At 36.8% G+C, this 13,943-nt stretch overlaps 1 protein-coding gene across 9 annotated transcripts in view; it reads left to right on the top strand.

Moving 5' to 3' along the window:
• The window catches only part of KHDRBS2 (KH RNA binding domain containing, signal transduction associated 2), a 339,493-nt gene that overhangs the window by 267,531 nt on the left and 58,019 nt on the right, over nucleotides 1–13,943 (top strand). For all 9 annotated transcript variants that reach the window (XR_008508260.1, XR_004979862.2, XR_004979866.2 and 6 more), the window contains exon 7: nucleotides 10,424–10,506. Coding sequence is in view for 1 of the 9 variants with exons in the window: in XM_036379472.1 (XP_036235365.1) it covers nucleotides 10,424–10,506 (83 nt within the window). In the remaining 8 variants the exon portion in view is untranslated. The remainder of the gene's footprint in view (nucleotides 1–10,423; nucleotides 10,507–13,943) is intronic.

Here is a 13,943-nt window from a genome sequence, read left to right on the forward strand (position 1 = left end):
TGAATACAGAAAATCACCAGTGACAAAAATAGTCAGTTTCCTTTCAAACCATATTCCCTTCAGTGTGCAATTTGCTACAGTCAGGAAGTATATTTTTGTGTATTTATTTCCTTTTATGTTTTAGTGTCTTTAGCTTTTAGAATTGAGTTTTATGAACTTAGGCAAAAGACATCTTATTGAACTGAAAAAAATTAAAAGAGTTAATTTAATACAATTAAGTTTGAAATTTAAAATAATGTCCAGGTGTTTTTTTGTAATCCTGTATACATTTTAACACTGGACTAGAGCCTAGTCTTGGCTAGGGGGAAAAACCAATGCAACCCTTTTTCCCATGGGTTTTCTGTTTTAAAACCCAACTAAAATTAGTTATGAAGCACTGTATAAAGCACTGACACTGCCTCTGTGAATCATGAATCTTTTAACAGGGATTCCCGAGTCATTGACTATTGCAATCACAGCTAAATCAATGTCTTTCATTTCCCCAGTGCATTAACAGAACAAGGACAATGCCAATGAAGAGATAATACTGACATAGTGGAATAGTGATCCTACTCTCCAGTAACAACAACCCTGTTCAGAGCTACAGGCTGGCGGGCAGAGTGGCTGGAAAGCTGCCTGGTGGAAAGGACCTGGGAGTGCTGGTCAGCAGCAGCTGGACATGAGCCAGCAGGCAGTGCGTGCCCAGGTGGCCAGGAAGGTCAGTGGCATCCTGATTTGGATCAGGAATAGTGTGGCCAGCAGGACCAGGGAAATGACTGTCTCCCCTCAGCACTGCCGAGGCCACACCTCAGTGCTGGGTTCAGTTCTGGACCCCTCACTGCAAGAAAGGCATTGAGGTGTGTCCAGGGAAGGGCAACAGAGCTGGTGAAGGGTCTGGAGCACAAGTCTGTGAGAAGCAGCTGAGGGAGCTGGGGCTGTTTAGCCAGGAGAAAAGGAAGCTCAGGAGAGACATTGCTGATCTCTAGAGCTGCCTGAAAGGAGGCTGGAGCCAGCTGTGTGCCAGTTTCCCCTCCCAGACAGCCAGCGACAGGACAAGAGGAAATGGCCTCAAGCTGTGCCAGGAGAGATTCAGGCTGGACATCAAGGAGAAATTATTCATCAAAAGGGTTGTCAAGCATTGGAATGGAGCAGTGGAATCACCCTCTCAGATGGTGCTCAAGGAATGACTGGATGTGGCATTTAGTGCTGTGGTTTAATTGATGTCGTGATGTTTAGTCAAAGGTTGAAGTCAGTGATTTTGGAGGTCTTTTCCAACCTCAGTGATACTTTGTAGGTGAGAATAACCTTCTACTGATTTTTTTAGTATTCAAGCAGAGTCTAAGAGTTAGCTGGCATCTTCTCTGAACTGATAGTAAAAAATGTATACATATGCTTTTCCTTTTCTACCACAGCATGTGCTGACATAACCTCTTTGTTGTTTAGCTGTGAACAATTTTTCTTTCAATACTTTTAAAACTGACATTGTGGCCTTTTCAGCTTGCTAAGACCTGATACAAATTTCAAAGAATTCGATTTTAAAATTCCTTTTAATATTGTTGTTCTTTAAAAGAAAGAAGATCTGAGACACACCTAGATTTTTATGTTATCCAGGGCAAGGTATTATCATAGCACAAAAAAGATAAAGATGAATGTGTAGAGTGCTGAAACAATGTTTAAAAGGAAATAGCAATTAATAAATTCTTTTCATCCCACTTCCCTACTTTCCCTTTCTGAAATGGAATTGATTATGATATATAACAATTTATATTTCATACAATAAAAGTATCCTCATATAAAAATATAATAAAATAAAAAGAAAGCTGAAATTATTACAATAAAAATAAACAATAAAAAAACCTACGTCACTTAATAGTAGAAGAGGAATACAAATTGACTTGATATGTAGGCTTTAAAATTCAAATAGTTGAAAGAGCTAAAATTGCAAAAAATTATTTTCAAATTTGAATATGGAACTAAAAGGGTTCTGATCTTAGTAAGAAAATTTAAGAAATAATAGTAAAATTTATTCATTCAATAAACCAGCAACAACACAAGATTTCGGGTATATCAGTCAAGTGTTCACTGCAGTTTATATTGTGCCTCCACATCTATTGGTGAGAGAAAAATGTCTTCAAAGAATTTTTTTCTTTTAGCAGGTAGTCTGCCTGTCACTCTTTATCTAATGTAGTTGTTAAAAAAGGAACCAGAAATTACATTTGCAGTTACATTGTTGGACACCATGAGTAGATGACCATTGCCCAGGATGATCTGTACACTTGGGAATTCAGCCCTAGGCATGCTTGAGAAGGTTGGTGAACTCTGCTGCTTTTGGTGTCTCCATCCCAGTGCTTAGAGTAGAAGAGGCATTATTAAATGTGAACTTCTACTTGTATATGATAAATGAAAATCAGTACTGTTCTGGTTTGCAGTCCATCAATATTTTTAATCCTTTTTAGTCCTTAATTTGTTGACAGCTTGCACCAGGAAAGGTCAGAATCACTCTTGTGAGAAGAATAGTCTTGGCATGAATAGACCTATTGGCCTTTTTTACCTTTTCTTTTCCTTCTTCTGTCTTTTTATTCCTTGGCAAGCATTAAAAGAATTAGCATAGAGTTACCATTGTGTTTTCAGTATGGCAGTTTTACCTGTTTCTATGCCTTTAATGCACTTAAGTCAGTTAATGGATCAAAGACCCAGTCAGTTTTCTGAGTTTTCAACCATGAATGATGGACAGGTAAAGGCTAAGCTAGACCAAAGCCATTACAAGTACATGGTAGAAAGAGTGTAGCACTTAATAGGGGAAACTATTACAATTCCTTTGTCTTTCTTCTTGCTGCAGTCTGAGATCACAGCACATCCTTGTTTGCAAGAGAGCTAGGCTAGAGTCTTGGAATATGCCATACAAAGTAACAGGATTTTTATTCTCTATTTTATAGGGATTTTGTAACTGTGATCTGTATCACTTCCATCACCCTAAAAAATATATGCAAATTTGATCTGATGCACAGAACAAAGGCTTGCAGAGTAAGCTGTGAAAGTCATATTCTGAGATCTATACAGACTTTCTGGGTGGATTTTAATGCAGGTAAAATTCCATCAGATTTTAAAGATTTAATTCAGACAGCTCGGCTATCACCACTGATAGACACTTCCTTCAGAAGGCTTTCACTGTAGGATACTAGTAGTAATATTTAACATTCTTGATCCACTACAGTCAAAGACAACAAGTACAACAATTTCCTGGATGCTATTTGTGAAGGCAAGGGTATTTATGAGATTTTTATTCAGATTTTGGGGTGGGTCCTCACTGGTTGCTGCGCTGTCTGCTGAGCAGTGTATCTCTGTCTGTGTCAGGGTTGCATTGACTTTGAATCTTTATATTTGGGTAATTTTTAAAAGAAAATGAGAGAATATAACACAGACATTGGAGAACACTGAGAATATTGAGTTGTGAGAATGCATTTCACTGGTACAGTGGGATATATTTAGTCATATGGGATAAAGTTAGCAGAGGTGCCTGACACAAAGATCTATTAGGCTGTCAGACAGTCTCCCAAGAGAAATGGTGGAATCCCTATGCCTGGCAATATTTAGCATTTGATTAGAGAAAGCACTAAAAAATGGGCTGAAAGGAGCAATCACATTTGACAAGAGTTTCTAATGGATGATCTGTTCTTTTCCATTCCCGATTTCTCTAATTGCATGCTCAAACTTCAGGGAATAACAATTTAAAGATTACCTTTAAATATCTCAATAAGTATTAACTACTCTTTACTGTTTTGCTCATTAATATATTCACAAATGAGAAGTCCCATTACATTCTGCATGTTTTCTTTTAATTATACCTGGCCTTTATGAATACTTCCTGACAAGATTGTGTTGAGTTCACTCTTACAATTTTTTTTTAAATCCAAGAATAAAAGCCTGCAGTACCTTTAATCCTTGCTAAAGTGTTTTTCCCAATTGGACAATATCTGTTAGAAAATTAAATATTGCTGTTAAGAAGATGCTGTGGGTAGGTACTTTGGATTTTGCTCCTTCACAGTATGCAGGATCAAGAAGAGTTTTCAGGAACATTTTTATTCAAATGTAATTAGCAGCAGTGGAAACATTGCTGCATTCAGTACAAGCAACACTTGTATAATAAGCTTAATCATTGTCATAAGCAGAAAAAACAATGAGTTCATCTCTTCTGCAACTGATATCAGCTTTAGTTTCTTTAGTGACTGATTTTCATAACTTTTCATAACTTTCATAACTTTTAAAAGCTAATTATTTTGTTCATAGTAAATTTCATTGCATCAGCACTTAAAAAAACTGAGTGCAAAGAAAAGTTTAATTAATTCAAATGTGTGTATGTATATATATATGGAACACATTATTCAGGTTACAGCTTTAAAAATATAATCAAAGGTTATCATGGTAGTGGTGAAATACTGTTTAGCTGGATGGCTTGAACCAATACTAAATAAGAGCTATCATTGTTATGTCTTCTAAATAATCCTGTATGGGCCTTCAGAAGGTAAGAAAAATGAATGAATGAGTTAAAATGTTTATGTATGGACTCAAAAAATATGTAAAATCCATAAATCACATACAGAAGAGAATTTAAAATTCAGTGTCCAAAATTATTTTTAAAAATACTTTCTATAAAATTAGATTCCAGAAAATATGTGATGAACTCAAATTCTGAATTTGATTAAGCAAGAGCTATAATTTGTGAAAAGGGCATGGGGTGTATTCCAAATATTAGAATATAAAGATTCCAAAATTAGGAATGCCTGAGCACTCATCTAGACCAGATTCAGCATTAATAAATACATAAATCTTTATTTGCCTTGAGTTTTGAGCACTTGAAGATTTGTTAACAGTTATATATTACTAATTCATGGAATCCTTAATGGTTAAATATATTTAAGTAGAGGATAAGAGTGGATAAAAAACAGTAGGATTGCAGAAAGAATTAACCTATGTCTTTTCTCTTTTCTTTCCTTTTCTTTCCTTTTTTGACATATAAGACTGTTTTTGAGGAGCCTTTTTTCTTCAGTGCTGCAGTAAAATTTGGTATAGCTGTTAATCATCATGACTCCAACAAGTCTTTTCCTTAGGGAATTCTGTAAATTTGGAGACGTAGGCAGCTTATAAAATTTGGGGATGCATTTGCTATAGCACAGTGTCTTGCATTTGGCCAAGTTGTATTTAAATAGCCTACTTCCAGCATTAATAAAACATCATAGTGAAATCTGGTTCAATATTAAATACTGATTAAGGTGTTGTTAAGCACCTGTGAAAGCATTTCTGCTCCTTCCTGGTACCACAGCATTTACTTGAGCATTTAAAAGCTCTGAGATGGACTATCCAGTTTTCAAGAGTTGGAAAATAAAAAGTAAAATTTCTTGGAATTCCCAGCCATTCAAAGCCCAGAAATATAATTTCTAGATTATTATAGGATTTATTCAACATATATAACGTTGTGCCCAGCAAGTCATAGCACAGTGAGATGCTTTAAACCATCGATAAGTTACCAAACTTGGGCAGAAGGGTTGTCACTTTTTAGTAGATACTTGTAATTATTTCTTTATCTCTGATTCACTAAATCATACTGCTCCATGGCCAGAGCCAGCTCCATCTATTTCTCTCTCTCTCCAGCTATGGGAGCATCAGGATGCATGAGAGGTTCACCATTTACTTCGCTGGAAACTTTGTAAAGAGGAATATTAGATATAATAGAGATATTAAAACCAGTAGTGGGTGTATTGCAGCCCATCCTCCCTTGGCAGCTGAAGGCTGCTTTTTACTCCATTCATTTCAGTTCACAGGGAAAAGAAATCTTTAATTTAAATTACATTTATGTGATAGAATGTCACCAGTGCAACTGGCTACTATTGCTCAGGGAGTTGGTAGCAGTCCAATTGAAATGATGGCTGCAGTCCTCCTGGAGTGGCAGATGTGGGTCTGTTGAAGCAGTGATCCTGCAGAAGGGTGTAGTCTTCCTCTGAAGATCCAGTGGTGGTGTAGATAGGCCTGGTCTTCCTATGGGAATCCAGTGGGAAAGAGCTGCTCCTCTGGAAATCCAGTGGGAAAGGCTACTTGTGGTCTTCCAAATCTCAGATTATATCCAGGTAGGAATGCTTGGCCCCTCCCCCTGGGCAGAGCTTCTCACAATGGGATGCTGTAATTTTATCTGTCATGCAGTGACACTCACTGGCCCATTAACAGCAGATGTCTCCCCAGAGGGAGGATTGGTTGTGGAAGAGATAAAGAAAATTGCCTAATTAACAGAAGATAACTGCCACATCTCTAGCAGATAGGAATGGAATACCCCTAAGAATATCCAACCTAAGACAACTGTGCCAAGGTCCCTTAACTGCTTTTATGTAAGAGTTACAACTAGAAGTGGATAGTCATATACCTTCACCTTCTCTGAGGGACAGGACTAAGTTTTGTGTACTGCTGGATGCAGCTAATGGGAGAGGCTGTTCTGGTTCTCTGCAGGTACTTTTCATGGTTGCATGTTTGCCAACTAAAATACTGAGTTGCATGACTCACTTTATTTTGACTTACTGTTTGTGCTTTGTTTTTTTCTTTTTTAAAGTCTAGCCATTTTGTAGTTTGCTGCTTTAGAAAGCGTTGGGCTATTTTCTGTAAAAACCAAATGAGTTTCTACTCTCTTACAGTATATTTTCTCATGTATTACAAGGACATACATAAAATATTGTGAGCAGGACAGTTTTCATTAGAAGTATTAGATTTATTTTTCTTCTTGGTTTCACAGAGTTGAAACCTACCATTTTTCAGACCATGAAAATTCTATTTTCTAAGGCTATTCAGAGAAGAGGTGATTTAAGCTTGGTGCATTTGAGTACAGGCTGTTACTGTTTGAAACAGGGTCTTAACACTAAGAAGAAAATTCATGTTTAAAGACATCAGATTGTGTTACATTATGGTACCCTTGTAACTAATGATACTTAAAATTTTGTTTGTATTTCAAATATCTTTTTCAGCATCTGAAAATACAAGAGGATTTGAGTAAATCTAAATAAATAAAATAAATTCTTCTCAATAGTCTCTTGAGTGCTGAATCAAATTGGTGCTTAACTTTTTCTTGGGCAGTAGAATATAAGCCTCCTTTCAATTATGTCTCTTCTTGCTTCTACATCCCTTTTTCCCCTGACTGTAATTTTCATTATCAGTAGTAGAGTAGGGAGTATTTCCTCTTGAAGTGAACCTTGCAAATGCTAATTTCAGATGCTGTTCTGAGATTCTCCTAAGAGTTTTCCCCAGTCTTCCCTTTTGTGGGGAGGTAAATACTTAGAAAAGTTCATTTTCAAAACAGCTAATTTTTTTTTAATTGAGGTCTATTTTAAATTTTTACTTATCAGCTCTTTTTTATTATTTTTTTACTCTAAACAATACCAAAACTCACTGAAATTGTTAATAAACATTCTTAGTGTCACTGCAGCTTCAAATGTGTATTTCTGTCCTTTTATCTCATATCTAAGATGTATTGTTGTAGGGCTAGAGCAAATCCTAGTCACTGGAAGACTCACTGTCCTTTCCCTTGACACAAAGTAAAGAGGTTTTGTTGAGGTTTTTTTATGTTTTGGAAAGTTGTTTTATTAATAAATACCTGAGATAAAGGTAGCCTGGCATAAAAACCTAGCCTTGAAATGGCTATCACTTTAAATATTTTTAATAGTTGCTCATTGCATATTTCTCAGTTCATTGTAGGAGGCTTTTTCTTCTGACTGGTGGTGGCAGTTATTATGGGACAAAAAGACTTCTATACAGGAAAAGATTTGTTGGTTGGTTGGTTGGTTTTTATAGAAGCACTAATAGACCTAAAAAGTGCATTAATGCTGACTCTAGTGCTGAGTAAAAATTTACACTGTATTTGGGGAGGGCATCCTGGGTTCTGGTCTCTGGATTTATACAAAACTGCTTTTGGAGCACCATCCTCATCACACATAGAGGAGAGTATGTGAATTTGGCCACCCTCAGACTCACAACTTCTGATCTCAGCTGGCTCTAGGTGGGAGCTGGGTGCTTCATCTCTCAAAGTGCCTGACTAAGAAATATTTTCAAACATTAAAGTTGTGGGTTCTGAGGATCTGAAGGTTAAAAAGGAGAAAACTGCTCAGTGACTTTAATACACTGCAAGGATGTGAAAGGAGCTATTTTGAGTCTCAGTTCTCGATGCCTAAAGGTGTGGTGGGTGTCTGGATACATTGTATTAAACTTTCAATAAATTAGAAGATAATTTTCATACAGATTGGCACAAATAAAAGAATATTATCCAGAAAATATTTCTGTTCATTAAAGGTACATTGTGCTTTTTTACTTTGTTTTCCAACCATTCCACTTGAACCATTTGCACTGTATTGACCTGCTCTGAGCCTTGAGGGAGACTGTTAAAGTCTGTAACGTGAACCCACAGAGGTGTCAAATATTAACAAGTGTTCTTTGCCCTGCTGATGCTGAGTGTTGATCCACCTCAGGCATCAAGAAACCGAGAGAGCTAATTTGTAATTGTTGCCTTTCCTGTTCTCAGATGGTTGGGTAAGCAGGCTGAAATGTCTGTCCTCTAGCTATTTGTCTTTATATAGGAACTTCCATCAGCCTCATCTTCGCTGTAGCAGGATCCCACCCAGTAGCATACTAATCAATGTGACTAACATCTGTCTCCTGGGGTGCATTGTTTCTCTTATCCTGTCCCCTGAAGCAAGATTGTGTGTTTAGCTATATGATGTTAAATACATCACTGTCATCTGCAGGGATATGTTTTTAGCTGTACTTTTTGCTATGAGTTCATACTAATGCAGACAAGTCAAAATGGTGCACTACCACCTAAAATGGAAGATTACAGGGTTGGTGTTGACTTCAGATTCTGGGAGAGGCCATTTCCAGTTTGAAAATGGACACTCCCTTCTGTCCTAAAAGTCTTTACTTTACTTCAGCTGACACAGTGAAATCACCATGCAGAGTCCTGTCCTTCCATCAGGACTTAGAGCACCACAGAGATGAAACCTCCCACCTGGAATCCACACTTACCCTCACTGCTGGGTAGCCCAGAGGAACAGGCAGATTTAGTATGCTTGACCTAAGGAAACAACTGAATGCTTCCTCCATAGAATGTTTTCTTGAATTTAGGAATGCCAGTGAAGTCTTATTCAGTACCGCTGGGGAGTTTAATTAGCAGAAATAATGAAGTACCAAACTAACTGTACTTTGGGTGAAAATTATAGTGTACTAGAGTGATTGTTTATAGGACTGCTGTTATTTTGGAGCTGCCTCATGCTGTCCCTTCTCCCCCAGCCTGACTAAATTTTGCATAGCTTGTGAGAGGAAAAATTGCCTTTTGCTGTAATTAATATCAAGTCAAAGTTTTTTAAGTTCGCTATTTCTTTTAGCATTTCCCTTAACAAGGGAGCTTTCCCTTAACAAGCAAGGCTTTCTATAGACAGTCAAATGTTTCATTGCAATTTAACTACAAATACTGGCTTCCAAAAATCACAGAGAAATAAAAAAAATTAGTTTCCATACAGCATTTCTTACCTACTCTGTTGTCTTGTCATATGAAAAGAGCATATCAAAAGTCATCCCTTGGATTATATATATCTATTTATTTGTTTATTTATTCTGTGGTTCCTGAGCATTCTTTGGTTCAGAGACAGCTACAATGGATCACAATTGCCAGTTACTCTCTCAGTGGAAAATTCAGGTGTTAGATGAGCTGAACCACCTTCTGAAGTCACTTGTGTCTCTCTGTCTTAGGTGACCTGCTCATCTGTCTGAGCTCTTCAGTGAGAACCTTAAGTTAGATGGCAGGAACCTGTACTAAATTGTTGGTTAATTTGTCACAAACAAGCATGCCTTTTTAAAAAGAGTAAGATGCTCAGTGAAAGTAAAGGGGCTTACTCTGCATTGTTTTTAAAAGTCATGCCTTTACTTGCTCGACAGATACTGTTTCTCATAGGTTGCTGTGTTTTGTTCTGTTGTTTTGCATTTTTTCAATATACTGAATATTAAGATTTTATCACAACACCATTTTTAATAGTGTAGAACAGTCAGTATCTTTGACCTGCCATTTGTTCATTTCCCCTGTAGGTATTTATAGAACCATTAATGTAACAAAGGGCTCAGAAATTGCTTTTATTATTCATTCATCAGTATTCCACACAGATCCCACTGAGGCACTGTGGTTTGGACAATGCACCACAGTTTATCGGTGAATAAGCTGAGTTCTTAAATGAGGGACTGATTACTTTATTCTTGCAATGTACAGGTTGCTCTTCACGATTCACAATTCTCTTCGGTCAGCTCCGTGTGTCACATTATCGTGGGCAAACATGACATGCCATGTTGATGCAATATATTTCTACAGCTTGATAATATGCTTTGATTTATCACTCTTCTAAGCTGTGGTGTTTTGTTTTCCCCTTAGGGATACGATGATGGATATGGGGGTGAATATGATGATCCAAGCTATGAGGCATATGATAACAGTTATGCCACCCAAACACAAAGGTAAGCATTTGTGCTTTTACATTATTTCTCCAAAGGACACTTTTTTATCTTAGTTTTTCATGTAAATTTCACATGGTTTATTTTCCACATTAAATTTTACAAATCCCTGAGTACTTTTGAAGTAAAAAGTAATAATGACAGTCTAAATCCATATACAGAGATTCAGATGACGTAAAAATGTAAGCAGCTATGCTTTTAAAATTGGTGCAAATTAAGTGTATTTTTTTTAACAAGCGATTGCATAATTTTCTTATTTGATGTTATTCTGAACTTATTTGTCCCCTTTTTTTTTATCTTTTACTGATCATAAGTTGTGAAGGGTATCTCATACTTACGGCTTTTACAATGTTTTGAGAAAAACCAGAAGGAAATTCAAAAAATTTTTGTGATGGTAACCTGTTTCTGGTTGGCATCCACCATCAAGGTAAACTATAGAGGGGAATTACATGCCAAAAGTAAGGCTGAAACTATCTGTTTTCAACCAGTTATTTTCTAAGCAACTCTCAGAATTTATAAGTTTGGAAACTTATTTTTGTCCTTGTGATGTGGAATAATACGAAAAGGCTACATTCACATCTCATATTGATTTGTGTGAATAAGATGAGGCAACAAAAATTATCCCTTTTTTATATACATACACCATGCACACTCATCCATTAATTGGACAGCCAGTGCATGTTTATTAAATATGGAATGGCATCTTTTTCACATTTAAGCTAAAGGATAACAGGGTTTTTCAACCAGCTATTCAGAAAGTGGTCTTATGCACTGCTGAAAGTACTTGTAAGGTTGTGGAAAGGCAAATGAAACTTTAACAAGTAAAGATACAGATTTTAACTCAGTAGTGTGTTTCTCACTGAGCAAGAAAGTGATGTATATATACAGAGTTCTACACTCCCAAGGCCAGAGGACCTTAAACTTGCTTTTCTGTTGAGCTATCTTTTTCACTGAATGCTTTGCTGATGTAAATGCCTGTCAGAATTATGTTCAGCTTCAGAACTGCTGTAGTTAGTGATACTTCAGTGGATAAAAAATACTTTATAAGTATTTTATATCCAGTGAAGTATATTTAAAAGGATTTGTCATACCTAAATGTGAACCCCATCAAGTATACTTTAACACTTTCAAGTAATTACTAGCTGCACCCGTTATGTCATTATGTAGGTAGGTATTCTTGTTGTCAAATGTACTTCAACTTTTTTAAAACAATTCAGTTCCTTTTCTGCTACAAGAGTGAATTGTCACAGGAGATATTGCTTCTGATGTAAAAACAATAATTAGTTGGAAATATCTTGATATGACATTGCTTTATAACATCTGAATTAACCTGTAATTTCTTTGCAAGTTGATGTCTCAGGCAACTAAATGACAAATATATCAACTTTATGAGGAGTGTATTATAATGCAGCTAGAACTAGTAGTGATAATTTGGTACAAGAGACAAAATTTATATCACATAATTTAGTCAATTAAACAGCTATTAAGTTTAGTCATGAGATATGTTTTCTACTAATTGGAGCTACCTCCAGGATACCTAATCTGTTTAAAAACTGCAACTAAAATATTTACTTTTGAAATGTATGAGATATGTGGTCATACTTACCCATGTTAAATGGCACTTAATGCCTCAAGTAGCCTATTGATTTCAAAGAGAGCACTTTCAGAGCTCCATGCTTATTGTTTCAAAGATTTAAAGAACAAATGGACCATTAAATACACAATTTATATTTCTGCTCCTTATTGACCATTTAGCTTCATAGAAATGCCTGCTTACTGAGCAAAAAAGAAAAATAATACAATGCAATGAAATAGTGTACCCAAAATATTTGGTTAGATGTGTATTTCAAAATGTTTTTTCCAAGTCTCAGATCTTGCTTATTAGTATAGTCCAGTCATATGAGTCATACCATGTGCACACCTAACAAAGATAAGTAGTACTGCTCAAAAGTACTTACTCATTTCATCTGCTGTGTCATTTAAGGGAAAAGAATTAACAAAAACTTGCCAGCAATGTCTGTGCTCAGCCAGGAAATTATCATTGCTTCCCTCTGCAGGGAATGACTGAAATTCTAAAGCATGAGATGAGAAGCAATTGTAGTTAGTGGCTTAATGCAGAGTACCAAGATTTCTGTTCATGTTAAGGGCAGAGTTTCCAATTGCTTTTCATGGCTTATTAGGGACTCAGTGTGGAATTTCTTAGAGTGATACATACTTTTGTCTGTCTGTCTTGCTGTGCATGTTGGCCAAGCCTTATTATCTTCATTGCTTCAAAAAGAACATGTTGGGATGTAGGGTCATGAACAGACAGGGTGGATGGTCTGAGCTCAGGCTGACTTGAGTGTGCTTTGGCGCAGAGCTCATAGTAAATTCCCCTCGTTCCCCTGCTCACCCCATGCACAGAGTAAGACAGAGTTTGGGCAGCCTGCCACCACCACCCCTGTTATTCCTGCCTTTGTCTTCCATACCTTGTATCTACTTCCCATTTGCCAGAGTCTTTCTGCCCATACACGGAGCCTTAGTCCTTTGTTGTCCAAGAGATCTGATTTAGAATTTTGCAAACTAAGCTCTGCCAACAGCAGAGAAAACAAGCACAGTATCGACATGTACAGTGTTGCAACACAGGATTATGGTTTAGTAGAAGGAACACCACAATTACCAATCCCCAAGACCATTCAGATGCTATAGTTCAGTGCAGAATTATCTAAAAATTTGTACTAAAAGTCAGGGATGGTGTTGCAGGTCCCACAATACACTTGGTATGGGTCCTTCTCTAATCGACTTCTCCAGACAGAAAGCTCTGTCTGTCCTTCATGACAGCAGTCTGATTTTTAGGCTGAAACTGGGGGGATGGGGTCACCTGTGGAAGAGATCATGACAGAGTCTCAGAATCAGGCTGGAATGAAACCCACAGTAAGTCTGCTTGTCTGAGCAAGCTAAGAGGAGTCTCAAGCACACTTTGAAATGGAACAAAGAAGTCACTTGAAGAAAGAGAAAAGCAGGACTTGCACTATGGTAAGTGCCACCTGTACCTTAAGATGGGGAGGCTTATTTTAGAAATAAGAGAATTATGGGTTTTGACAGTCTATATTGCATGACAGTATGTCTTGCTTTAAATAGCAGAAGATGTATTTATAAAACCTCTTTTCCCCTCCTTGTATTCCTGTCCCATAATGACAACTCACAACACAAGATGGAACCTCAGGACAGATTTAAATGAACTGTCTGTCCTTCCCAAATGAGTCTGTAAGCATTATTTGCAGGATTCTGTGAAAGACTACACATTTTCTGAGGACATTTAGAAACCCTACTCATTGTAGAAATTTTTTCATACAGATGTCAAAATACAGTTTTTAAGGTAATTACTATGAATGCTTTGTCAAATATCAAAAACAGCAAGGTAACAACCATGTCAGTGGACAGGAGAAGACACCATATCT

Source organism: Molothrus ater, chromosome 3 (genome assembly GCF_012460135.2).
Source record: "Molothrus ater isolate BHLD 08-10-18 breed brown headed cowbird chromosome 3, BPBGC_Mater_1.1, whole genome shotgun sequence".
In the NCBI taxonomy this organism is placed as follows: domain Eukaryota; kingdom Metazoa; phylum Chordata; class Aves; order Passeriformes; family Icteridae; genus Molothrus; species Molothrus ater.